The sequence below is a fragment of the Peromyscus maniculatus genome, chromosome 3 (genome assembly GCF_049852395.1).
Source record: "Peromyscus maniculatus bairdii isolate BWxNUB_F1_BW_parent chromosome 3, HU_Pman_BW_mat_3.1, whole genome shotgun sequence".
Classification (NCBI taxonomy): Eukaryota; Metazoa; Chordata; class Mammalia; order Rodentia; family Cricetidae; genus Peromyscus; species Peromyscus maniculatus.
This window is the reverse complement of record NC_134854.1, coordinates 4,555,571-4,582,060: the sequence shown is the minus strand read 5'-3', so window position 1 is coordinate 4,582,060 and position 26,490 is coordinate 4,555,571. Positions and strand designations below refer to the sequence as shown.

At 39.1% G+C, this 26,490-nt stretch overlaps 1 protein-coding gene across 10 annotated transcripts in view; it reads right to left on the bottom strand.

Moving 5' to 3' along the window:
* Cadps2 (calcium dependent secretion activator 2) overlaps window positions 1–26,490 on the bottom strand; it is a 544,863-nt gene that overhangs the window by 127,116 nt on the left and 391,257 nt on the right. For 9 of the 10 annotated variants that reach the window (XM_016006862.3, XM_016006864.3, XM_076566153.1 and 6 more), the window contains exon 14: window positions 5,443–5,544. In XM_016006862.3, the coding sequence (XP_015862348.3) occupies window positions 5,443–5,544 (102 nt within the window). Of the gene's footprint in view, window positions 1–5,442; window positions 5,545–17,245; window positions 17,396–26,490 lie in introns of those variants that run through there. The other variant, XM_076566154.1, reaches the window with a different exon arrangement.

Sequence of the window (26,490 nt, the reverse complement as noted above, 5' to 3'; positions counted from 1 at the left end):
TTTCCACACTGTAATTTGGATGGGTTTACCTAGAAAGCACTTAAGCTTCAAGTAAACATTTGTTTACGAAACTTAATTTTAAATAAAGAATAAAAGACATATTTCTTTCTTCCTTTTAAGAGAAATGTATTTGAATTTGTTTTTTGTTTTGTTTTTGCAGGGGGAGTTATTTGCTAGTTTTATGAAAGTTTCTCCAGTATAGATAAATGCAAACGGAACCTTTCCCGGATATAGCCACCCAGTGTATTCTTCGGAGTATTTATCGTTTCTTTAGCGTTAGAATATGTACTTGCTTAACTTTACCTCTCTGTGTCCTGTTCTCCCACCTCCAGACAATTTATTTTAATAGAGTTTCCTGTGCTGTGGTGCTTTTTATGTGTTAGCAAATTAGCAAAGTAGTTCAAATCATTCTGTGTACTCTAAAGCTTAATTCCACATTTAAATAAAGCACCACTTGGGTCCTTGTACCTCCTTCCCCTGCTTAATCTTTTCCAGCGTATTTGCATAATCCACCGTTGTCTTTCCTATTGTTTATTTCCATTAACCTGCGGGTGAGACATTTTATGAATGGAATGTTACTGATCCTCAGATTACATTTAGCATTTCGGGGCTCTGAGGTCCCAATGGGTATGTTCTGAATTAGCATTGACTGTGCAGGATGTGTAAATAATTCAGCACATTTAGAGTAATCCTGAATCAGTAACGGACAGAAAATAACTACACAGAAGCTTAATTAATCTCTACAATGCAAGTTTTAAAAGGAGGGAGTCATTTTGCTCTGCCACCTTTCGGGATAAATATTTTGGGTTTTTGCCTTTCTTGACAGCTAAGCAAAGTGGAAAACATTCCATTATTGAATAAAATTCAACCACATTTAATATCTAATCTGAGTAAACTGAAGGCCACCTCATTTCCACTTTGGTACATGAGTTTCACAGACAAATGAGCCACCCTACGATTAAGCACCACCCCCTTTCTTTATTTAAATGCAGTATTAATATTAACTGACATTCTATGTGCACTGCACACACTTCCTCTAACAGGCTTTTTGAAATTAGGACCTTGCGTCTTTTATGTTTGCTCTGCCTTGTCCTAAGTAATTTCTGTGTTTTAGAAAATATAAAATAAAAAGGTCAAGCTTTAGCTGATTCTTTTGACATTTGGACTTTCTGTCCTTAAACTGTGCACTTGTGTTTTTACTTCCTGATTTTGCTACCAACTTCCTGCTATGAAAGAGAATCTCTCGGTTTTGTATCTTGGGTGATGGGGACATTGCATGTGACAGAGAACTGCCGCCTGCCGAGCTCCTCGGCCTCAGTGTTATCTAGTGAAGTGATAGAGAATAAGTTGCATGTATTTAAATTATAAAAATTTTAAATTTGTTTAAGTTGTGACATCTCTTTTTTTTTTTAATTGTCACCATGGGTAAGGAAATTTATGACCTTCCTCCTACCCCAGGCAACCAGTGATTAACTTTCCATCTTTGGAATGAGATTACATGTCTAGAATCTTCCATAAGAGGGCATAGTTTGTACTTTTTTGTGTCTGAGTGCTCACTTGGCACTTCATCCCTTTGCATTGGTGCAGGCTATACAGCTCTATAAGGACACTGTTTATCTAGTCCTTAATGGTTGGTCATGTGACTTTCATTTTATTGTTAATAATTTTGGTATGGACATCCATTCATTCTTTGGTCTACATGGACTTTACTTTCACTTGAGAAAATTCTGAGGCATGAAATGGATCCTATCTGCAACAGGTGTTTACAATTATAAGAACCCACCAAATGAGTTAGTTCCCAAAGTGGGTTGTATTGTCCCAGCCTTGCCAACAGCATCTAAAAGTTCTTATTTGCTGTTCTGTATTGTAGATATACTAAGAGGTCTGGAGGGCTTTTGTTGTTTGTTTCTGGCCGGTCATTCTCCTGTGTCAACTTCTCTAGTGTTAGAATTCCAGACTCTGGCCACCACTCTGGAACTAACTGCAGCTTTAAGTTGCATTTTCTTCTTAAATAATGATGTTTTCTTTTTCTTTTTTTCTAGCATACATAATTCTTACTCTTCTACTGAGTGAAGTTTACCATTTGGAGTTATCATTTAGTATTCACACTACATTAATTGAGGTAGAATAAAAACAGGAAAAATTATGGTGACATGGGAAAAGAAAAGAGCTGTTAATTCAGCACTGGTTGAAGCCTCTAGCCAAGTCAGGAGAAAAATCAAGAATTCCAACACAATTAGCATTTGCTGCAGGGACAATAATTCTTCTTTTTTGAGATATTTTCAAGTAAGAATGTTAAAATGAGAATAAATCACACCTGAGGCTTTACTTTATGTGGTATTTTCCCTTCCCTAGCTCTAAACTACACAGTTCTACGAATCTTATCTGAAAGCCCATTTACAGTAAAAGACATGTCTTAATTCTCTTACATAATCCTATTGATTATGGTTTTAATTTATCAATTGTAATACCACCATGGTACCTTTACAGTCACTCTATAATCTCCTTTATTGAAAAAAGAGACTAAAAAAGGAGAAAAATTTTCTTACCCATCTCTGAGATGTCACTGGAGAACCAACATATATATATGTCTTAAATATATATATATATATTTAAGACATTCCAGGAGACTCTTCTTTGAGAAGTCCACTCCCACACTCTTAGGACTGACTCTTTATTTTATTTTCAATAAACTCTAACTCTGCTTTATACTGGCCCATCTTTAAATTCCTTTCTGCGGTGAAGTCAAGGATCAGTTTTACCTGATTGGAGGTCCTTGAACTATTAAGAGAACAGTTGTACCTTCTGGAAGTTTTCATAAACTCAATCTCAATGGTATGTTTATAAATTGTATGTGTCACATTTCCATATCATCTCTAGAGTTCTTATGTGTTCTCTGAAGTTTTATTTTAACGTTTCAATCTCATTTTTGACTGACAGATGCTGTCTTTTTAAACTCCTCTAAAGACTTCAATACAAGATTCCTCCCCTTTCCTTTCCCCCATATAATACTGACTATTCCCAAATCACCACCTCCCTTTGTTACTTACTTGCATTAGACTCTTTCCTCCCTATTAGACACTTTTTCTCAGATGTCTGATGACCTACATGTATGACCATTTTCAAAAGTACACCATTAGAAAGTGAAAAGAAGACTGTGCATGTAGGCAATTCTTAAGGATGACAATCTTTGTCGGAGATGCCTCTTGCTGAGATGTTAGGGAAGTCTTTACTATCTACAGCTGTGGGTTTTCTTTTCTCTTGGTGAAGAGAAGAAGACAACTTTTCTCAGGAGAAGACAACATGCATGCCTGCCTGCCTGTTAGCTTTGCAGGAGCCAAGTCAAGTACATGAGTTTGGAGAGGCATGTCATCCTCAAAATTTTATAATAGAGGCTTATAATACCTTCCTATTGTAACTTTTGACCATGCATGATGCTTCCTGTCTCCCCTCCCACCTCTGTCCAGTTACCTTCACTTTCTCTAGGCAACTAATATGTAGACTGATACTTATAGTGACATTTGTACTAAAATGTGATTTGTATGTTAATAAATAAAGTTGCCCGGGGGTCAGAGCTATTAGAGCCATAGCAAAAGCTGGGCGGTGGTGGTGCACGCCTTTAATCCCAGCACTTGGTAGGCAGAGCTAGGTAGATCTCTGTGTGTTCAAGTATACAGCCAGCATTGGAGACACACGCCTTTAATCTCAATACCAACCATAGAAGACCTGGAGGTCTGTACAGACAGGCAGTGACGAGGCAGTCATGTGGTTGGGTTTACAACCAATGAGAAGGCAGAACAGAAAGTCTATATAAAGACAAAAACACAGGAAGTAGGTCTCTTGGCTGAAGAGGCTAGCTGCAGCAGATGGGTAAGGCTCTTAGCTCTGATCTCTTGGCTCTCTTCTTTGCATTGGTTCTGTGTTTCTTATTTAATAAGACGGTTGGTTACATCTACAGATACTGGTATAGGAGAGCTGTGTAGGGAAAGACAGCTGGGGACCTCAGTACTTCTCAGCAGGTTTATAAGTCATTCTTCACTCTCACTTTCTGGGGGTGCTCTAAAGCAATTCCTACACATGTTAGTGGTTATATATGTCAAACACATTGCTTCTCTAATTTTACAATGCCAGCCTAGGATTTTTTCCCCCTGAATGTCTATATTAAATACTGTTCCTGTGACTGACTTCTACAATAATTTCCAGATTTGTTTTCCCTTGTTATATTTTCTCTTCTCAGACTTCTCATTTTGGATTTATGACTTCAGAAATAATACCTGCTGGCCATTATGTTCCATGTCTGTCAGGAAACTGAGATATATATCCAAGGTATCATCTCACTTTTTTTTTCAACCTGCCATCTTTCATAAGAAGTTTGTTGTTTAGTTTGTTCTATCTGTTCTTGAAATCCGTATCTAGAGCATTATTGGGCCTAAGCAACTTTTTATACACATAATTGATTATATGAAATGTCTCTCTTTCTTATCCCCCCAAATAGTGGAATTAAACTCAGGGACTTGCCTATACTAAGCAAGTGGTCTATCAATGAGTTGCCATGACCTAATGTGGTTGCTAGGAACTGAATCCAAGTTGTTTGGAAGATCAGCAAGCACTCTTAACCACTGAGCCATCTCTCTAGCTCATCCCCATTATTTTTGAGACAGTGTCTCACTAAGTTGCACAGGCTGACCTTGAAACTAAATAAAACCAGGGCAAGAATAGTATTAAGCTGTGTATCTTTCACTTTCAAATGATTCTTATTATTGGTGGCTAATCTTCCTGAACAAGTAGTGAATACAGAGATAACTAATGGCTTAAGGAATGAATTTATTTTACCATGTTATAAAAGGACAAGTGAAAAGCACAAATAGCTGGGCGGTGGTGGCACATGCCTTTAATCCCAGCACTCGGGAGGCAGAGGCAGGTGGATCTCTGTGAGTTAAAGGCCAGTCTGGGCTACCAAGTGAGTTCCGGGAAAAGCGCAAAGCTACACAGAGAAACCCTGTCTTGAAAAACCAAAAAAAAAAAAAAAAAAAAAAAAAAAAAAAAAGCACAAATAATTGCTAAAAGACTTGAGACTATTCTTTGATAAGAAAATTGAGAATGCCTCCGTCATGAAGGCGAGAATCTCCTTGCCTGGTGGTATAGAAAAAAGAAAGAAAAATCATTAGAGCTGGGATGGAAAAAAAAAAAAAACCTATGCAAGGATGAAAATGCAAAGGAAAAGCATGAGTTAGAGCAGATGGACATTCCAGCAGGAATGGCTAAGGTATGAAAACTGTCTGGGAAGCAGACCACAGAATGAAGACTGGACCATACAGTGCAAGCAATGGGAACCTACTGGCAATTCTTGAGGGGTAGCAAGAAGATTTAACAAAAAATGTACTGGGAGATGAAGGATAGAGCATTGGAAAAACAGATACTTGGATCAAATACAAAACATACCTGAAGTGGCTTATCTGGTTTTCTAAAAGGGAAGAAAGTCTCTCTTTTATCTCCTCAAACCTTTCTTTTTCTTCCACTGAAACAGTTCCAATTCCATCAGGCCTGAGAGAGAGAGAGAGAGAGAGAGAGAGAGAGAGAGAGAGAGAGAGAGAGAGAGAGAGAGAGAATGAGAATCAGCAATTTGTATTAATAGATTATTTACCTTGAAAGATTTTAGACACACAAATGTATCCCTAAATCATTCAAATAACCAGGAAAGGCATATTAGCCTTAGCTGTGTTTATACTGGAAATTTAATAGAAGTATTTGAAGCCATTTGCTTTATATTTTTGACCTAGAATGAATGGAATGGGTTTATTCTTTTAGACAGCCTTCAAGGTGAATGATGACAATGAATCGTTTCCAGACACACAGAGAACAACAACTAGTCCTTGAAAATGGCAGGGAAAATGTTCTCCTGTGGAATTAAACATCTGACCAATTAAATGACTGTCCCCTGAATGGAATGACTATAAAAACAGACTGAATGCAAATGGAAATATCTTAACTGCTTCTCTTCCAAATAAAAATAAACAAAACATGAAGCAAGAAATATTTAAATTTTTAAAGAAGGAGAAAGTTTGGATAAATATGTGAGCATGTAATCAGTAGATAAAATCTATTTAACAAATAACAGTTAGGAAATTCTCAAAAAAACTCTATCAATTTAAATCACTGCTTGTATAAGAGCCATGTAAAATTTGAGAACATAAAGTTAAACTGTCCACGTTAATACAGAGGGGAAAACACATTGATCTTATATTTACTTTAAACCTTATGTACTTTAAGAACATCTTTGGCACTTGGCAATGGGCAACAGGCATTTTTCTCGTTAGCTTATTTTTAACTGATTATATTTTCCCAAAGATGTACACTCATTATTCCAAAGTATTAATATTAATGCTTGTGTATAAAATAGGTAGAAACAAGATTATTAAATGCAAAGAGAAATAGTTAGAATTACTTTGCAAACAAGGTTTTAATTTAATGTTTCCCATTTGTGTGTGTTTGTGTGTGTGCTCATGAATATATATTTCACGCTTGTTAACTAGTCAATTAGGACAAAAACAATTAACTTGAAAGTTATACCTTAACCTTGTTGACATAATGATCTTCTAGTCACATCTAAGCATCATTTAAGTATGAGGACTTTGTCCTTACAGACAATAAATAATTTGTTACTTCAGAAATTTGCATGCTGTTGGGATTTAGTTTTGGAAAACATTTCTTGCAATTATAATTAATTTCTAAACAAAGCAATATTTAATTTTATATTTATTATAACACACCAGATACATTTGTCATACAACAATGCATTTTCAACATTAACTATGGAAAGACCAATGAGAAAGTACTGGTACTGGTTTTTCAAGTACTTTTATGAGGGAGAAAATGGCAATGTGTATGTTATCCATTTAATGTAGGTATTTTGCATTAACTAAATCATAGATTTTTTTCACATACTGTTTCAAAATCATCTTTTACTAGGCAAATGTGAACACAAAGTCCAGACAATTTTATTAGTAAACATTTGTGATAATGATCACAACATAACACCTGACTTAAGTGTTTTTTGTTTGTTTGTTTTAAGACAGGGTTGCATATATCCCAGGCTAGCCTCAAATGACCCATACAGCAAAAAATGACTTTGAATTCCTGATCCACCTCCCAAATGCTGGAGCACAGGCATGCACTACTGTGATGGTTATGGGGCTCTCTAATTTGAACCCAGAGCTTTGTGAATGTCAAGTAAACACTCTATCAGCCGAGTTATATACCCCCAGTACCTCCTGACAGTTTTATGTAAAGCATTAACCTCAGAATTTGGGCATTCAGATACAACTAGCCTTAAATTATGTTGTTACACAGACAGCAGTAAGAATCCATTTCAGTTAGTTACAACAGGTGATTTCACAGCAAGCCACGAACATTTGGTAAAAGATCAAGGCATTTCCTGTTCTGATGATTAGCATGGTCCCCTGACAGATGCTATATCGTCTTAAGGTTTGAGTGACTATTCTTGTTTCAACTGCCTGATGAGGTCATGATCTGCAATGGCAGAGCACTGCCTACCGAGCAGTTCAGAATAAGATTTCCGGCAATGAAAGATGAGTCAGAGGAGGCTTTGCATCAAGCATTCATCAAAGTGATCAATACTGCCAGGCGCATTGAAACACTGTCAGTTTGACAAGTTTATTTAATAAATAACTTATAAATAATAATAAATAATTAATAATAATAAATAATAAATAAATAATTAATTAATAACAAGTATCAGTCAAACAGGTAAAATATACTGGATGATTTGAACTTGGCTTTATCCATACTCCTCCCCGCCCCCCTTTTTAAAGTGCACTTCATAAGCAAACTACTGAATATTAGGAATATGCAGTAGCTTTCTAATCGATTTATCAGGTTTGAATGAGAACTTGACTGTGACCAAGTTTTGGGGCAATAGCTTAAGGGGGTTCAATAATAAAGGCAAGTGATTCTTTTTATTATTATTATTATTATTTATTTTACAATACCATTCAGTTCTACATAATAGCCACAGATTCCCTTGTTCTCTCCCTTCCTGCCCCCTCCCCTTCCCCCCAGCATACCTCCCATTCCCACCTCCTCCAGATCAAGGTCTCCCCCGAGGACTGGGATTGACCTGATAGACTCAGTCCAGGCAGGTCCAGTCCCCTCCTCCCAGATTGAGCCAAGCGTCCCTGTATAAGTCCCAGGTTTCAAACAGCCAACTCATGCAACGAGCCCAGGACCTGGTACCACTGCCTAGATGCCTCCCAAACAGATCAAGCCAATCGACTGTCTCACCTATTCAGAGGGCCTGATCCAGTTGGGGGTCCCTCAGCCTTTGGTTCATAGTTCATGTGTTTCCATTCATTTGGTTATTTGTCCCTGTGCTTTATCCAACCTTGGTTTCAACAATTCTCGCTCATATAAACCCTCCTCTTTCTCACTAATTAGACTCCCAGTGCTCCACTCGGGGCCTAGCCGTGGATGTCTGCATCCAGATTCCTCAGTCCTTGGATGGGGTTTCTGGCACAACTATTAGGGTGTTTGGCCATCCCATCACCAGAGTAGGTCAGTCCCGGCTGTCTCTCGACCATTGCCAGCAGTCTTTTGTGGGGGTATCTTTGTGGATTTCTGTGGGCCTCTTTAGCTCTTTGTTTCTTCCTTTTCTCATGTGGTCTTCATTTACCATGGTCTCCTATTCCTTGTTCTCCCTCTCTTTTCTTGATCCAGCTAGGATCTCCCGCTCTCTTTCCCTTGACCCTCGCCCTAGGCAAGTGATTCTTATGTCATCAACAGTGTTCTACTCACTGCTGTTGTCAAAAGAAACACTGCAATTATTAACTGCAGAATTCAAACTATGCACCAGGCATTGGGTAGGTGGTCTTCTGCTCAAAGAATAACAAAATGTTCCTAACAGTCTTATCTGTAGTTTCCAAGAGAGAAGGATGATGAGGTCCAGGGAGGTGAGGTGACTTCTCCAAAAATGGAGGGAGCAGAAGACTGGAATTGAAGGTGGGTGCTTTTTCTTTTCTTTTCTTAAAAGACAATGAAGAACAGAAGATAAAATCCTATTCAGCCTTGGGAGTTGTATATGAGAAGCAATGATGCAGGAACCATTTTAAACATTCTTATCTATACCAGATATTTCCTATATTACTTATGTAAGGTGGAAAACCTAAAACCTGGAAGTTTAAAAACAATGCCTCTTACCTACTTAGTAATTTAATGACAGAAGTCCTAAAATCTTGCTCTTTTATACACCCTAAATGATATATTCACAGAAGCCCTGAGAGAAATCTTAAACCAGTTAGTTAGAATAATATAAATTTCATTTATTTAATTTCTTACTTTCTTTTATGCATATGAATGTTTTACCCAGATGTATGTCTGTGCTCTACATGTGTACTCAGTGCCCACAAAAGCCAGAAGAGGGCATCAGATGCCCTGGGTTGGAGATATAGATAGTTGTGAGCTGCCATGTGGGTACTGGGATTCAAACCTGGGTCTTCTTGAAGAACAGTCAGTGCTTTTATCCACTGAGCCAACTCTCAAGTAACCCTGATAGATAATTTCTTAAGATAAAAATTGTAGATTTATTAGAACTCAACCATCCCCCCACTGTTTTCCTCACGGCTTTTATGAGGCTAGCCATGACCAGCTCTGCTTGGACATTGTACCAGTGCCAGCCCTCTTGGTCTTGCTTTTCCAGCCCTGTCTTTGTCAAGTACGAGCAACATATTACTGTGAGTGTCTTCAAACATGTAACCAATCACATTTCTTCTTGGCTCAGGACACTGTAAATGATGACACTGTGTACAAGCCAAAGCCTTTATATTGATCTGCAACATGATCATTGTTGCCCTCCCTCACTGGTCTGTCCAACACTCCAGCCTCTGAACTAGTCTCACCACCCTCCATGACGAGTCACCTTCCCATCTTCATACCCACTTGTTCCTCCTTTCCGTACCTTATCGAAAATCCCTTGTGCATAAGGCCAGCTGGTATTAAGAAATAATTGCTAATTAATTATATATTCTTTGCCTCTTTCTTGCTGTATTTCTGGTATCTACCATGCTGGCTGAGATAGTGCTGATGTTCCATGTACACATAGTAATGAAACAAAGGAGTACCACTTAGAAAGTGAGAACAGCTGTCTGAGGTAAGACAGCACATAAACAGTGCTGCCCATCTAAAGACAGGTGCATGCTTATCGTTCTTTAGTATTAGCAGAATTTGAGTCCCTTGGAATGTATGTGTCACAGAGCAGTGTAAAGGACAGGAAGTTTTGTAAAAGGTAAACAGGAGCATTTTGAGGCGTCTAGCTGCCCATATGAGACATGAAGCAGGAACCTGGTTTTGGCTCTGTTTAGAATTGGTTATTAAACATTCTTAGGTTTAAGGTGGAAACTCGAGCCGTTGGGCGCCATTTGTTGCTGGAGAGCTTCTCTCCAGGTTCCACCAAGCCCCACAGTCCCACAATCCACGTATAAAATAATCACTCAGACACTTATATTACTTATAAACTATATGTCCGTGGCAGGCTTCTTGCTAACTGTTCTTATATCTTAAATTAACCCATTTCAATAAATCTATACCTTGCCATGTGGCTGGTGGCTTACCGGTGTCTTTACATGTTGCTTGTCCTGGCGGTGGCTGCAGTGTCTCTCCCCCTTCTTCCTGTTTCCCCAATTCTCCTCTCTCCTTGTCCCGCCTATACTTCCTGTCTCGTCACTGGCCATCAGTGTTTTATTTATATAGAGCGATATCCACAGCAATCCTGTCTTGCTTGAGTTCCTGTCCTGACTTCCTTCAGTGATGAACAGCAATGCTGAAGTGTAAGCCCAATAAGCTCTTTCCTCCCCAACTTGCTTTTCAGCTGTGGTATTTTGTCATAGTAATAGAAGCCCTTACTAAGACAAGCACTATATAGTAATTTTGATAGTTTGTGGAGACCCATAGAGGCTTCCTAGCAAGACCTTACTCAAGGTTCATAGAATCTGAGCTTGCTTTATGCAGAATGACTACATAATGGGATGATTTGGCCAGGGGCCTGTTTACCAGGTGTTTGGAAGGGTCTACACTTGGCTGTACAATGTGCTTTGATCTTGCAAGGGGAAGGTCTTTTGCCTCAACCCTTGGCATATTATAAAAAGTCCTTTTCAATAAAGGATGAGGCTGGTGGGTACTGATCCAGGCCTTCCCACAGCTATCCTGAGCTTCTGTCTTTCTCCTTGTTGCTATCTTTCTATCTATCATTTCCTCATTCCTCTCTCTTCCACCCAAGAACCCTTTGAAAGTTGGGAGCTGGACTCAGATATGGCACCCAAATAGGGACTTGGGCACAGAGGATAAAGAGAAGGAACATCGTGGACTAAGGGGGCATGTCCAATAATTAAGTGGGGTGGTGATCTTCTATTCTTCAGGAGTAAAACTGAAAATATAAAGAGGAGTAAAGTTGTTAGGCTGCAGCAAGTATCTCTCTCTGTCTCTGTCTCTCTCTTAAAGTAAGTCATAAAAGTTTGGGTGACGTTTGAGAAAGACAGGCTTTAGGTATAGGGATATGGTGAAGGTTTAACTCAGAGTAGAGCAGGTTTTCCCCAGCGCAAGACCTGGGATGCAGAAAGCAGCATGAGACGGAGCAGCTACTTCGGACTTGGTGGTTTTTGGACCCCAGCCACTGGAGCAGGTCTGTCAGCATGTAACTGGAGGGCGAGTACACAGGGCACTGTGGCCAGAGAACAGTGCTCATGGGGGGCACACCAGGAGGGTTAGGGAGCATGTGCCTCTGAGTTTGAGTGTGTTCCTTGGACACCAGGGTCCCTGTGGAGATGGGGCAGCATCTCCCCAGTATGGTGATATTTTATTTGTGTTGAAATGTGATTTTATTTGTATGTTAATACATAAAGTTGCCTGGAGATCAGAGGTCATAGCCATAAACACAAAAGTCAGGCAGTGGTAGCACACGCCTTTAATCCAATCACTTGGCAGGCAGGGTCTCTGTGTGTTCAAGGACACACTAGGGAACAGCCAAGCGTGGTGATACATGCCTTTAATCCTAGTACCAACCATAGAGACCTGGAGGTCTGTATAGACAGGCAGTGGCAAGAAAGTCATGTGGTTGGGTTTAGAGTCAATGAGAAGGCAGAACAGAAAGGCAATAAAAAGGCAGGACACAGGAAGAAGGTCTTTCTCTCAGGGAAAGGATGGCAGCGAGTGGTAAGATAAGGTGGTCTTAGTTCTTGGCTACTGCTCTTATCTCTGGGCTTTTAACTCTTCATTTGGCTCTGTGTTTTTTATTTAATAAGACCATTTAGAATTACATCTACACCCCAGGGCAGACCACAGTGGAGGTAGTGTAACAGACCCAGGGGAAAATGCTGATAGAACACTTGAGTGGAACATGCCTGGGACATGCAGAGTGCAGCAGAGGTTTTGAAATCCTCCCTGCAATGAAAAGAGCAGGGACTGAGTCCCTAGCAGCAGCTGCAGTGGCAGCTTGGGAACTACTAAGTGAGGCAAAGTCACACTCCAGGCTGAACAGCTGAGACTCTCAATGGAACTCAGGCCAGCCCAAGCTCCCAGCAGCAGAGTAAGGTGGAGCCATGCAGCCAGCCTGAGGTTGACATTTGGCTGTACAAGCCGGGCAGTGCAGAGAGGCTTCCAGGACCTGGGGTCCTGAGCACTGGGCCACCAACGGAGTGAGTAATGAGACCCAAGGCAGCAGCAGCTCATAGTGGATGGGAGGTACCTGGAACCCCTGTGGCACAGGGCAGTTGAGAACCCTTGGGCCTCAGGACTGGGATTGTAAAAGCCTGGACAGAGCCAGGAGCCCAAAGTCACGCAGTTTCTGTTTGCTGGCTGGGAACAAATGCATGACTCCTTTAAGTGACTATTATCTGGTTCATGCTGGCTACATAGAAAACTTTTTCAAAGAAGTCTGCACCAGCCAGCTATTGTGGTGTATACAGCTTTCACCTTGCAGCAGATTTCATAGGGGAAGCCTGCTGACTTCAAAGTGAGGTTTCAGAGATGTTTGTTTGAACTGGGTTGTTGCATGGAACTGCAACAAGCTTTTGGTTGTGGGTTTCTTCATATTTCAACTTTAAGATTGGCATCGGAAAGCTTTCAGTGAAACTGTAAGACTGGTATCAGAACTGACTTTTTGAACTTTCCAGACTTAAGAGATGGGATGGACAGGAGTGGTTCAATTGCAATGGGACAATTTTGATTTCACCTATGCATATATGCTTTGTTAACTGTAGTGACTTACAAACTGTTTGTGTGCAAATGGAACTGTTTGTGTAGAAATAGAGAAGTTTGTTTTTTCTACTCAGGCTCAAGATGCAGCTTAAGAAATTATAAAGAAAAGGGGGGAGTTAATATTCCTTAGTCTTTTTAAATTTTTTTAAAAAACATTTTCTTGTCCCTTGAGTGAACTGATGTTAACTTGTGATAATGTACCCTATGTTTTGTTAGCAAAAAGTGCAAACAGTTCTATGAAGAGATTGCTTTTGGATGTTTGCTAAAGTTTATGAAGTATAAATAGTTCTATTAATAGTTTGCTTTTGGATGTAAGTTTGTGAGAATTGTAATTATGTATAGTAATGTTTATGCTAGAATTAAGTTACGCTAGAATTAAGATGTTAACCTGTTAATGTTAATGGTGATGCTAAGGAGTCCTTAGATTTCATGCAGTTGCATCAGGAATTTACTGATTTATTTGATGCATTAGGAGTTTATTGATTTAAAAAGGGCTTGGTGCAGTAAAGAATGCTGTAGTCATCATAGACCTATTTAAAAAGGCCATTCTATCTTGGTCATCCTCTACTCCTTTACTAATAGGTATAGCAGCCATAAGGAGCTATGATTATTCCAGCTATTTGCAAACTTAGTGGAAAGCTGATTCAGAGCTACATAGAGTTAAGCTCTGAACCCTCACTTGAGACCTTTATATTATTAAGAAGGGGGAACTGTGGAGACCCACAGAGGCTTCCTAGTGAGACCTTACTTGAGGCCAGAGAATCTAAGATCACTTTACCGAGCAGGGCTGCATAATGGGATGATTTGGCCAGGGGCCTAGGTGCCAGGCGTTTGGAAGGGTCTACATTTGGCCATATAGTGTGCTTTGATCTTCCAAGGTGGAGGTCTTTTGCCTCTCCCCTTGGCATATTACAAAAAGCCCCTTTGAATAAACCCCCGAGAGACTGGGTATTGACCCAGGGCCCTCCTGAAGCTATCCTGTGTCTCTGTCTTTCTCCTTTTTGCTCTTTTTATCCATCAATTCCTCATTCCTCTCTCCTCCACCCAAGAACCCTTCAAAAGGTGGTAGCTGGACTCCCACAATAATTCTATGAACTAAGGTATTTTTAACTTGCAGTATTAGTTAACATGGCAGATTGAGGTTGTTGTGGGACACTATTCTTGAGGAGTCATAAACAGATGTCTATTCATCTGAGATACAGAACTAACAACAGACTAAAGTAAGGATACCACTGACATCCAACTCGGTGAACCAGTGAGTTTTATGGAGTTACTTACAGTAGCAGAAATGACTCAAAGATAGCCAAAGGCACCAAAAGGCTACCTCAGCATGGGCGACAGCTCACAAAAGCTGGAAATGTAGACCACACTGCACAACTTACATGCAGCTCACCATGTTGGAGACTCTTTCAATCAGATCACATGGTCTGAACCTCTTCCAGGCAACTCAGCTTATTTGTCACCTCCAGGCTGCTTGGCTGGTCTGTTTCTCCCCGGTAGCTCAGCTGTTCTGAGCTTCTTCCAAGCAGCTGAGCTTGTCTGAGAGCATCTCTCATCAGTCCTTTCTGCTTATATAGACTTGAGGTATAACAGATGTACACTATCTGGTCAGTTTCAGGGACTTTCAGAAGCTTTTGAGTTGTTGATTCCCTGAGCTTAGTGAGTTTCTCTGCAGGATAGAATGTTTTTACCTCCCTTTAGAACATCCTCAGTCTCTTTTCTTTTCTTAATAATTTATTTTTATTTTATGTGTATTGGTGTTTTGCCTAAGTGTATGTCTGTGTGAGGGTCCCCTGGAACTGGAGTTACAGACAGTTGTGAGCTGCCATGTGGGTGCTGAGAATTGAACCTGGGTCTTCTAGAAAAGCAGTCAGCTCTTAACGGCTGAGCCATCTCTCCAGCCCCCAGAACATCTTCAGTCTCAACAAGCTCCCCTCAAAGATGGAGGTTTGTCTCCAAGGAAACTGCCTCACAACAGTTATTAAAAGTGGAAATATATGCATATTTTGGCTTGATTAATTTAAAAATTTATTTTTCAGCAGTAAATGTAAAAGACAGGTGAGGAAATTGACTTGAAAAACATAACACAGGAAAGAGGGATAAACAATATTATTTATCCAGCTTTCTATTATCTAGTGGCTCCCAGAACAGGGAAAACAGGTTAGAAATTAAGTCCCTACAAAGGAAAAGGTTAAATAACCTCTAATTAAAAAAAAAAGTCAGAGACAAAGGGGCAAAAACAGGTTTTAGCATTTACTGCTTGGGAAGAAAAGAAAGTTAAGCATCTGCTTAAATACTAACACATGGACCAGAGGCATAGTTTCACTTTCTGTGCTTGAAGAATTTAAGGTTCATATATTCTAGACTCCTTTTTCAATAGTCTAACTAAAAATTTCCAGAGGTTCATGATACCAATGAAAAATAATTTCAGCATATTTAAGAACCATTTGTTGTGTATAATTTTTAGAATAGATGATTTGCTGTCCACATTTTCCAAAACATATTGTAAGGGACAAAGGGACAATGATCTCTGGAGATGCTCTAGGATCACAGGATGAACAGTCCCATGCACCCTCTAAACAACACAAATCGTGCTGTTCTCTCTGAAATTCATATTAAAATTATTAAATATCTGAGATGTCTGCTAGCAACCGAATCCATTGAAATTTAAGCAGGACTTCTAAAAATTACTTAACTAAGGGTTTCTGTTGTAAAATATTAAAGATATGTTACATTTGTTTATGCTGTGGAATATTTGTTTAATGGTGCAAAGATGTGTTGTATTCTTTATGTTGCATTTGTTTAACTCTCTGAATCTTTGTTACTTTGCCTGTCTAAAACACCTGACTGGTCTAATAAAGAGCTGAATGGCCAATAACAAGGCAAGAGAAAGGAATAAGTGGGGCTGGCAGGCAAAGAGAATAAATAGGAAGAGAAATCTGAGAGGAGAATATTAAGGAGCGAGAAAAGGACGAGAGGAGGATGCCAAGGGCCAGCCACCCAGCCACACAGCAAGACATGGAATAAGAAAGAAAGACAGATATACAGAAATAGAGAAAGGTAAAAGCCCAGTGGCAAAAGATAGATGGGATAATATAAGTTAAGAAAAGTAGGCTAGAAATAAGCCAAGCTAAGGATAGGCATTCCTAAGAACGAATAAGCCTCTGTGTGATTATTGGGGAGCTGGGTGGTGGGCCCCCAAAGAGCAAAGAGCAAAAAGGGCAAAGGAGAAAAATAACTAAGTACAGGTTTCCCCTATTTTCTCCTTAAAAACCACCACCCACCCTCCATGAACTCATGTTCTCTTACTGAGAACTACTGTATCTTTCATGGCAATTTTCTTACTTTTATCAGCTGGACAGCTTCTAGACACTTAAGGGATAAGTGAGCCCCAAATCTCTAGGCATGTATGGGGACAGAGTGCTCTGGAAGTATGTATTGAAAGAATAGGCCAAAAGTGACACTGTTAAGAAAATGGAGGGATTGTATTAATGATGTGGATTTCTTTCAAACTCCCTCTACTGATTGTGTAAGGCTGTTTGTCTTGGTTTTTGGTGAACTGGAAGGGAGAGACTGGGAAGAGAGGAGTGAAGGAAAATTGTGGCCAGGATAGAAAATACATTTATTTATTTATTTATTTTTTACAAAGAGCTTATTTGCAAGCCATGAGAAGGCACATGCTACAGTTTAGGGTGCTTTGAGTTTCTTACAGTCTTCTTGTCACCTTCCTTCTCCTCTGAGGAATGTATGACATCTTAGTTTCCCCTAGAGAGAGTGAGAAGGGGAGAGACACCTAGAGGGTGGTATTTCTGAATTGTCAATTCTGCCTGCAGCACAGCAGGTGAAGCCACTTTGCACTTCGTGTATTTCCCACCAATCTCCATTTGTGAACGGAATGGAAAGGAGAGGAAGTCACAGTGCGAGAACAGGAATGGCTGGAGACAATGAAAGGAACACAGTAATCGCCTCTTCTTTGTTTCCTAACCTGTATCACTTCCTATGGTTTCAATCAGAATGATCTAACATTTGGAGGAGTGAATGTTACAGACACGGTGTTGTTTCCTCTTCTCAAGTTGTAAATACATGGAAGAAGTTAATTATATCCATACCATCTTGTTGAGAGAAACATATTCTATGAAAAAAATTGGAAAAGATGAAATTTTGAAATGATATTCTCTCTTACTCTTTTTTAAAACTATTTTTTATTTTTGAAATTAAAACACAGTCACATGATTTAAACTTCCCATTCTTCCCTCCAACCCTTTTCATATGCCACTCCAACTCTTACGTATTTATTTATTTTTTATAGAGATATCCTCTCTTAAAATCCTTTCTTTGCACTTTGTGGCACATTCTGATTTCTTGGAGATTTTGAACATAAGTAGATACTTCTATAGTGAAAGCAGAAATTTGAATTTTTATAGTAATTCAAACTAAGATCATTGCTGTACACAACTCTAGAACTCAAGAGAAACAAAATGCCAAAAGAAATTTAAATTAAAAACAGAATTAAGATCTCCATATAGAGTTCTTTGGTATCTATCTATAATCTATCTTCATCTATCTATCTAGTATCTATCTGTCTATATCTTTCAATCATTGTTTCCCTCATATTTAATATTATATTTTAAATGTGTTTTAAACAAAGGACTTTATAGACAACTGGAGACAAGGAATTCAGAAAAATAACAAAGAATAAAAATTTCTTATAAAATGCCAACCAGAAACAACTGGAAGTACCACCTTGTAAATACCATTCTAGTTTTCTTCCTATAACTCTATAGATATGTCATTCAATTTCATTATTTTAATGAGCTTTGTAGACATTTCACATATCACTTAAATATTCTAATATAACTTTTCTATTGGAAGACTATTTTATCAGCTAGCATATCTATATAATTTCCTTCTAGTACTAATTTGGAAGTTTTTCCTCTAATTTACCTACTATAAATCATACTTTAATAACTAGTTTTGTGCTGTGTGTTCTTAAATCATATGCATTTTTTTTCCCTTGAGAAAAGTCTCTGGAGTATACTAATAAGTTAAACATATGGCATACTTGAGTATTTGATACATTGTAATGTTGCTCTCTTTCTTTTTCTTTCTTTCTTTCTTTCTTTCTTTCTTTCTTTCTTTCTTTCTTTCTTTCTTTCTTTCTTTCTTTCTTTCTTTCTTTCTTTTTTTTTTTTTTAATTGAGACAGGGTTTCTCTGTGTGTATTCTTGGCTGTCCTGGAACTCTCTCTGTAGATCAGACTGGCCTCAGACTCATAGAAATCCACCTGTCTCTGCCTCCCTATGGCTGAGATTAAAGGTGTGCGCCACCACTGCCCAACGTAAAGTTGCTTTTCTATAGAAAGTACTTGCCTTGCAAACTGACCCATCATATTTGAAATCATCAATTTTCATTAACAGTGGTCTTTTTTTGTTTTGTTGTATTTTGAGACAGGGTTTCTCTGTAGCTTTGGAGTCTGTCCTGGAACTCACTCTGTAAACCAGGCTGTCCTCAAACACAGATCTGCCTGTCTCTGCCTTCTGAGTGCTGGGATTAAAGGCGTGTGCTACCACTGCCAAGATTAACAATGGTCTTTATCATTTGTTATAATTATTTTTAATTTTATATGTAAAAGCCACATCCTTTTCAATATAAAATTCTACACTTAAAATGACAGCCACCTTGCTATGTAGTTTGGGTCATTTTCATGGACCATAAAGTTACTACGTTGAATTAATTAAAGCATTAAACTATTAATTCTATCAGTGTTGTTACAACACAAAATTGGTTTGGGGCATGCCACACTGTCCAAACACAGTCCATGAGTGAAGCTGTGTGAGATTTCTGAGACCTTGTGAGAAAACTTCCAAGTAAATAAGACAAGGTTCCTCCACAACATGGATTGTCCCTAGAATGTACCTTCCTACCCGTCCCAGGTGTACTGGATAGGAGTAGGTTTGCTTCGGATTATACATCATCTTACCTTTGTTACTCAAAAATGTCTCCATGCATGGTTTGTCCTCCTGACTGCATAAATTCATGTGAACTTTGCTCATGTGACCTGGTTTAACCCCCAGAATACACACAAATGTAAATTGTCTGATGTTCTGAATAAAGGGTATTGCATGAGACTTTTAGTCTGCCTCAATTTTAGGCCCCACTCTCTCAGGTTAACACTGCCAACTAGAGCCATAACACCACACTCAATCATTTATGTACTGTCCATCAGTGCTTCTGCACAATAGTACCAGAATGTTTCCCTCAGATAGTTAAAAAATACAGCCCTCTCATTTTTTTTCCTCCTTTTCCCACTTCTCTCCTCCTGCACCAAATTTGTCAACTTATTAACTCTAAGGCACACTGAATATATTAAACAGAACACACTAGGGATAAAAAGTAGATAGATATATGTTACTTGACTCATGACTAAATAAAATTATCTGACAAAAGAACCTCAAGGAAGGAAGTATTTCTTTTGGCTTATTGTTACCAGGGATACAGTCCACTGTAGAAGGGAAGTCATGAAGGCAAAAGCAGAAAGTGGTTGGTCACACTGCACCTATAGTCAGGAAGCAGAGAATGTTTGTCCCTGGCTCAAGTTCTCCTTTTTATTCAGTACAGGACCCCAGCCCATGGACTGGTAACCACTCACATTTAGAATAGGTCTTCCTACCTCAATTAACCTAATTGAAATAATAGCCCATTGAAATGTCCAGATTTTCTTCCTTGGGGCTTCTAAATACCATGAAGTTGCCAATCAAGACTAACCATCATACTGTCTGATATTAGAGATATATTAATAGAAGATAAAATGCTTACTACATGGGTAATGGGTAAATTAGAGTTTCAGAGGAGAATAGACTACAGAAGAGAAAATACTTAAAAATATAACAGAACTCCAGAACTGATGAAAAAACCTGACTCTTCATATCTCGATTAGGATAAATCAAAAGAAATGTATAGTTATCTAAAACCAGCACAGATGGAATAGAAGTCCACATGGAAGCCATTGAGGATGAATGAAAAGAAATACACATACATGTTGATATATTATAATGGACCTATGTATTCTCCCACACACTCACTCTTAAAAGCACAGGCAGAGAAGAGAATGTTAATTAGATTCCAAAAGCAATTAAAGTAATTAGAAAAAGTTATAATGTCTTCAAGTTCTGAGAGAAAATGATCATCAGTATATCACTATACATAGATCAAAACTTTCCTTAAAGGGTAGAGTGAAACAAAGGTATTTCCAGATGAAAATGTTCATTAACTATGGGGGATATCTTACAGGAATTCCAAAGAATTACATTTTAGGGAACAGTCAAATAGTTTCTAAATATAAGCAAATACTGAGCATAAAACATTAAAAAATAACACATAACAACTTATATGGTTAAAAAAATCATCAAGTTGCATGGTAGTTTAAAAGAAAACGGCCCCCAGAGGGAGTGTCACTATTAAGAGTGTGGCCGAGCCGGGCAGTGGTGGCTCACGCCTTTAATCCCAGCACTCGGGAGGCAGAGCCAGGTGGATCTCTGTGAGTTCGAGGCCAGCCTGGGCTACCAAGTAAGTCCCAGGGAAGGCGCAAAGCTACACAGAGAAACCCTGTCTCGAAAAACCAAAAAAAAAAAAAAAAAAAAAGAGTGTGGCCTTGTTAGAAGAAGTGTGTCACTGTGGGGAGGGGCTTTGAGGTATCTTTTGTTCAAGCTTCCCTCAGTGTGACTCTCAGTTGACTTCCTGTTCTCTGCAAGCCAAGATGTAGCCAGCACCTGTCTCCCTGCATGCCCCATGGTCCCTGCCATAATGACAATGGACTAAACCTCTGAAACTGTAAGCAAGCCTCCAGTTAAAAGTTTTCTTTATAAGAGTTGCTGTGGCCAAGGTGTCTTGACAGCAATAAAAACCTTGCCTAAGACCGAAGTTGGTACCAGGGACTGGGGTATTTTTGTGATAGGCCTGACCATGTTTTTGTTTGGAAGAATTTGGACTTTGGTCCTTTGGCTTATAAAAGTGATTGGATGCTTTAAGCACTGCTTAATGGGCCATACTAGTAGGAGCATGGAAGACAGAGGTGCTAAGAGTTTTCTGAACTGCCAGGGGTTCACGCAAGAGGCTTCAGAGAAAAAGAATTTTAGTATGCTGCCTAGAGATCATTCTTGTGATCTTTTCAATAAGAAAGTGGCTGCTTTTTGCCCTTGTCCAAAAAAAAAATCTGCCTGAGGCTAAAGTGAAGAATTTTGGATTAATTCAGTTGGCAGAAGAAATCTCAAAATAGCCTAGTTTAGATTCTGTGGTGTGGTTTTTAGTAGTAACTCTAATGAAGATTTATAATGAAAAGTAGCAAGCTGAGTTGGGTAAATAACAAAATGTAAATTTTGAGGAGAAAAAGAGCACCAGGAAGTGAAATAGAGCTAAATTCTGTGTTCAAGGAGATAAACAGTTTGAGAAGTGGAACAAAGGGAGTGTTAACCTCAGGGCAAGATCCCACCCAGCTAACTTTCCAACTTGTGAAAAGGAACTAAAGGAAAGTTTGGAGCCAATGTGGTAGTGCACACCTTTAATCCCAGCACTGGGAAGGCAGAGGCTAGCAGATCTCTGAGCTTGATGCCAGCCTGGTCTACAGAGCAAGTTTCAGGACAGCCAAGTTTGGGCAGTGAAGGCCAGAAAGCTGGTGAAGATGTAATTGAATGAGGGGGCCATGTTCAGCCCCAGTAAGCAGCAGAATTTGGCAGCTTCGGCCACATGGTTCTAGCTTTAGAGTTAAGGATAGAATTTGCCTCTGCATCTAAAGAAAGCCTCTGAGGTGTCCCTGAATGGAGGCCTAGTAGAGGCCATTGCCTGAAGCTGTGAAGTTAAAGACTGGATTGCCTTGAAGAACCCAAGATGTTAGAGATGCCAGAGTCATGGAATACCTGTGGAGAAGAGCTGTTAACAGGGAGTGGAATCAGTCCAAGAGAAAGAAGTATGCTGCATTCAACAAAGCTGAATGGATTTGGAGATCTGAAGAGCCTTTTGACATTAGACATGGAGCTGCAGAGTTTTGAATTTGCCCAGCTGGTTTTTGGTCTTGCTTTTGTTCAGTATTTCCTGAGTATCCCTGCAGTTTGGAATGGTAATGTATATCTTGTGCCACTCTATGTTGGAAGTGTGTAATCTGCTTTTTGATTTTGATTTTTACAGGGCGATTACAGTTAAGAGACTACTGTGTATCTCAGAAGAGACTTTGGACTTTGAAACAAGTTTGAGTCTGCTATAGACCATGGGGACTTATGAAGTTGGACTGAATGCATTTCTTTTTTTCATTATGCTATGGCTTTAAGCCTCTGGGAGCCAGGGAGCGGAACACAGCGGTTTGAAAGAAAATGGCCCCCAAAGAGAGTGTCACTATTAGGAGGTGTGGCCTTGTTGGAGGAAGTATGTCACTGTGCGGGCAGGCTTTGAGGTCTCTTTTGCTCAAGCTCCCTCAGTGTGACTGTCAGTAGACTTCCTGTTCCCAGAAAGGCAAATGTAGCCAGCACCATGTCTCCCTGCATACCGCCATGCTCCCTGTCATGGTGATAACGAACTAAAACTCTAAAACTGTAAGTGAGCCATCTCAATTAAATGTTTATAAGACTTGCTGTGGTCATGGTGTCTCTTCACAGCAATAAAAACCCTAAATAAGACAAGTTGAAAACCAGATGTGTTGCCAGAAAGTGGTGGTGAACACCTTTAATCCCAGCACTTGGGAGGCAGACTCAGGCAGATCTCTAAATTCAAGACCAGGCTTGAGAGCAAGTTATATGAATAGCCAGGGCAATACAGACAAACCCCATCATGAAAAATTTAAAAAAAAAAAAAAGAAAGAAAGAAAGAAGAAAAAAGACAGCCAGCCAGCCAGAAAGAAAACCAGATGATGTAAAATCACAAGCAAGGAAGGCCGTGAAGAGCTAAGGAGAATTTAGCTGGTTTTGTATGCAGCTTTAAAGGTTTGGTCACGTACCTGGTAAATATTCCAATACAACTGTTGTAAAATACAAACTGTTAGGAGAAAAATACATGGTAGAGATGATGAGCTCAGTGAACTGCAGGAAGAAGGTGTTCCAAGTGTGACACGGAAAAGAAGCACAGAATCAGACAGTAAAACTAATTTACTTTCGTCAGCATGCATGCTAATGGTGAAGGGACCGAACTGACTAAAATAGTAATCCTACCAAAAATTAAATCAGAAACTATTTTACTATCGTCTAACACTAAAACTCAAGAATATAGAAAAGCCAAAAGTATGAACAAATGCATATGAGACAAAAACAAAAAGAAACTGACAACAATAATTGTCTAAATAAGATGATAAGGGTCACTAAATAATAAAGTTCACAGGAAGACTGAAGAATTTAAAGCTTGACTGTACTTAATAAAACAGCTTCAAAATTATACAAAGCAAAATGGACAGAAATAGAAAAAAGCATAGTGGCAATAGCAGGTCTTCACATCCCATGGTCATAACCCCACAGATCTAACACACAAAAATTGATAAGGGTTGGAAGATATGAACCACATAGATTCTGCCTGCACTAACTGCATCAAGGTTTAAAAACAGTAACAGGGAACATTTACAACTTTTGAATCATTTTTAGAATTTTGATATTTGACACATACTTAGTCATAAAGAAAATTCTCACAATTTACAAAGAATTGGTATCTCACAGATCACATAATAAAATGAGGCTTAGATCAAGTTTTAAGAATTTTAATGATTAAAATTTCTTGAAAGGAATCTTAATATTTCCTACATAGAAGCTTTATAATATGTTATAAAAGCAAGATTTACAAGGGTACATAGTCTTAAACTCCTCATTAAGGTAGAATATATGATCCTATGAATTAGGAAGATTGGGGAAAAATTCCTGAAAATCAAGGAAGGAAAGAAATTAAGGGAAAGAGAAAAATCCAAGGGCAAGGAAGTCAACTCTTAGGTTGGTGGGGAGATAACCATGTTTGCCAAAACCAACAACTGTAAGAACTGTAGATGGCAAAGAGTGACCCATGCAAACTTGAAAGTGAAAACCAACCAACCAACAGCACATTGAACAGTATGCCCAGGGATTTCTAGATGGAATGTGTATTGGGACAAATGAATGATGTCACCTCATCAAAGATGATGGGAGATAAACTGCTGCCCCACTGAATACTGGAGAGCTCTTCACTAGAATCACAGGGCTAACAGACTAAAGAGACTGTACACGGTACTGGACTCTAGTTGGCAAATTCAGAGTGGGCTGCTACCTACGTTGGGGTTGTACTCTTTCAGAAATGGACAGTGGGTGGTGATAGTCAGTTGCTTTAGTGAGGAAGACAGAGGTGGCAGATAAGGGTGAAGGAAAAGCTAAAATCAATGTTGTTTTCATGGGTTAGCAATGTAGATCTTGTTTCTGTCTGTGGCTCATCTAATGTATCTCATGTATACTAAAACACACCCTTTATTGCCTCTCTTCCTCTATAATTTATCACCAAAAGCCTCTTTATCTGGTGCTTTGGGAAAGTCTCAAAGTTGCTTAAGATGAACAGAAAACAGAATGCTGATCATGGGTCTTCAGTAACTGTTCCCCATGATGCAGCCTGTCTCCCTATTTACTTGATGGTAGCATTCTTCCCTCCAGCTTTGGCCTGTGCTTGTGTTAATCTTACATTATGTCTACAATCAGTCCAAGCAACATGGTGCAAAGGGGCTACAAAATTTCAGGAAACAATTCCCACTTGAAGCCTGTTTATCGACTACTCCACCCACCATGGTGCTCAACATTCACTAGGACACTCAGTGCTTCTAAAACCAGTCCTGCAGAAGCTCACGTGGGTTGAGCCTCCCTGATGAAAAAAATCCAAAATCCAAAACTTTTCCATTATCATCACTCAGCCACAGTTGGGGTGTCCAACCAGTAAAATTTATACAGACATTTCAAAATTTAAAAGCATCTGGAAGCAAAAACACTTGTTGTTCCAATTGTTTTGTGCAAGGGGTAGTAAGCTTACACAGTGTATATAAAAAGGTCATGACATGATTCTTCAACAGTATCTGACTATGAACAAATTGTTCACATACTTTTATTTGATTTATTTGGGAACCAAAGGAAGTAGGTAGCATTAATGTTCTTAGTCACAGGTAAATGAACAGGTAAAGAGGTGTGGCTCAGAAAGATTAGGACCAGTTGTTCAAACAGCTGGTAAGTAGAAGAGCCAGGAATAACAACACAAATGTTTGTTTCCCATGTCAGTGCTAATAAACATATTAAGTCTCCCGTCTGCCCCAGCGTTCTCTATTTTTCTGTTGTGTTAAGAGTGCACATTTACCCTGTATCATGTTGAACTAGGTTGGACAGGTAAAGATAACACTGAAAATGTGTTATCAAAACAGATTTAGGGAGGTTCTATATTTTCTCAAAAATTTTAAAACATCACATGATTTGTATTTGAAAGGCATTCATTCATATAACCCTTCAGTCTTGTGCATTCAACGCACTGGCTGAAATCAGTCAGATGAGCAGTATTTCAGGGGCAACCCTATTGATGGTATTTTATTTGACTCCCACACCCTGGTAAGGAGCCTCTACACTTAAAGTTTTGGTGATATTTATATCTAAATTTTTTTGGGCAGGGTCTCATGTAGCCTTGGCTGGCATCAAACTAGCCATGTAATACAAGATGGTCTTGATTCCTGATCCTCCTATCTCCTCCTCTAACACACTAAGATTACAGTACTAAATATCATTTTTTTAAGCCATACACCTAAGCCTAGATTCAGAGGTAGTAGTGAAAATTCATATGATCCTCCTTGATTCATTATCTATGATTTTACTGAAAATATGTATTCCTGTCTTTAAAATCAGAGTGGAGAGGTGAAAGCATAATCTCTGAAGCGACAAACAAGGCGGATGTTCACATCCATGAAGATGGAAGTATCAAAGTATGATGACCTGACAGATGCCCGGTAAGGTTTTCTACCACCCTGTGTTGCGATCAGGAAGCCACCGGAGAAAAGGTGATTTTTATACATCCTACAGCCACACTGTACACGTTCACCTCCTGCTTGAAAGCTACCACAGCAGAGCCCTCCTTTGGTAGTCATGTAGCAGATCCCAGGTGGCTTTAGTAAAGGGAGAAGAATGGGTGACTGTATCGTAGGTCTCACATGAAACTGGGACATAAAAGCCATTTTATGTTGCAGCTTTCATTTCTCCACTCCTGGCGTGAC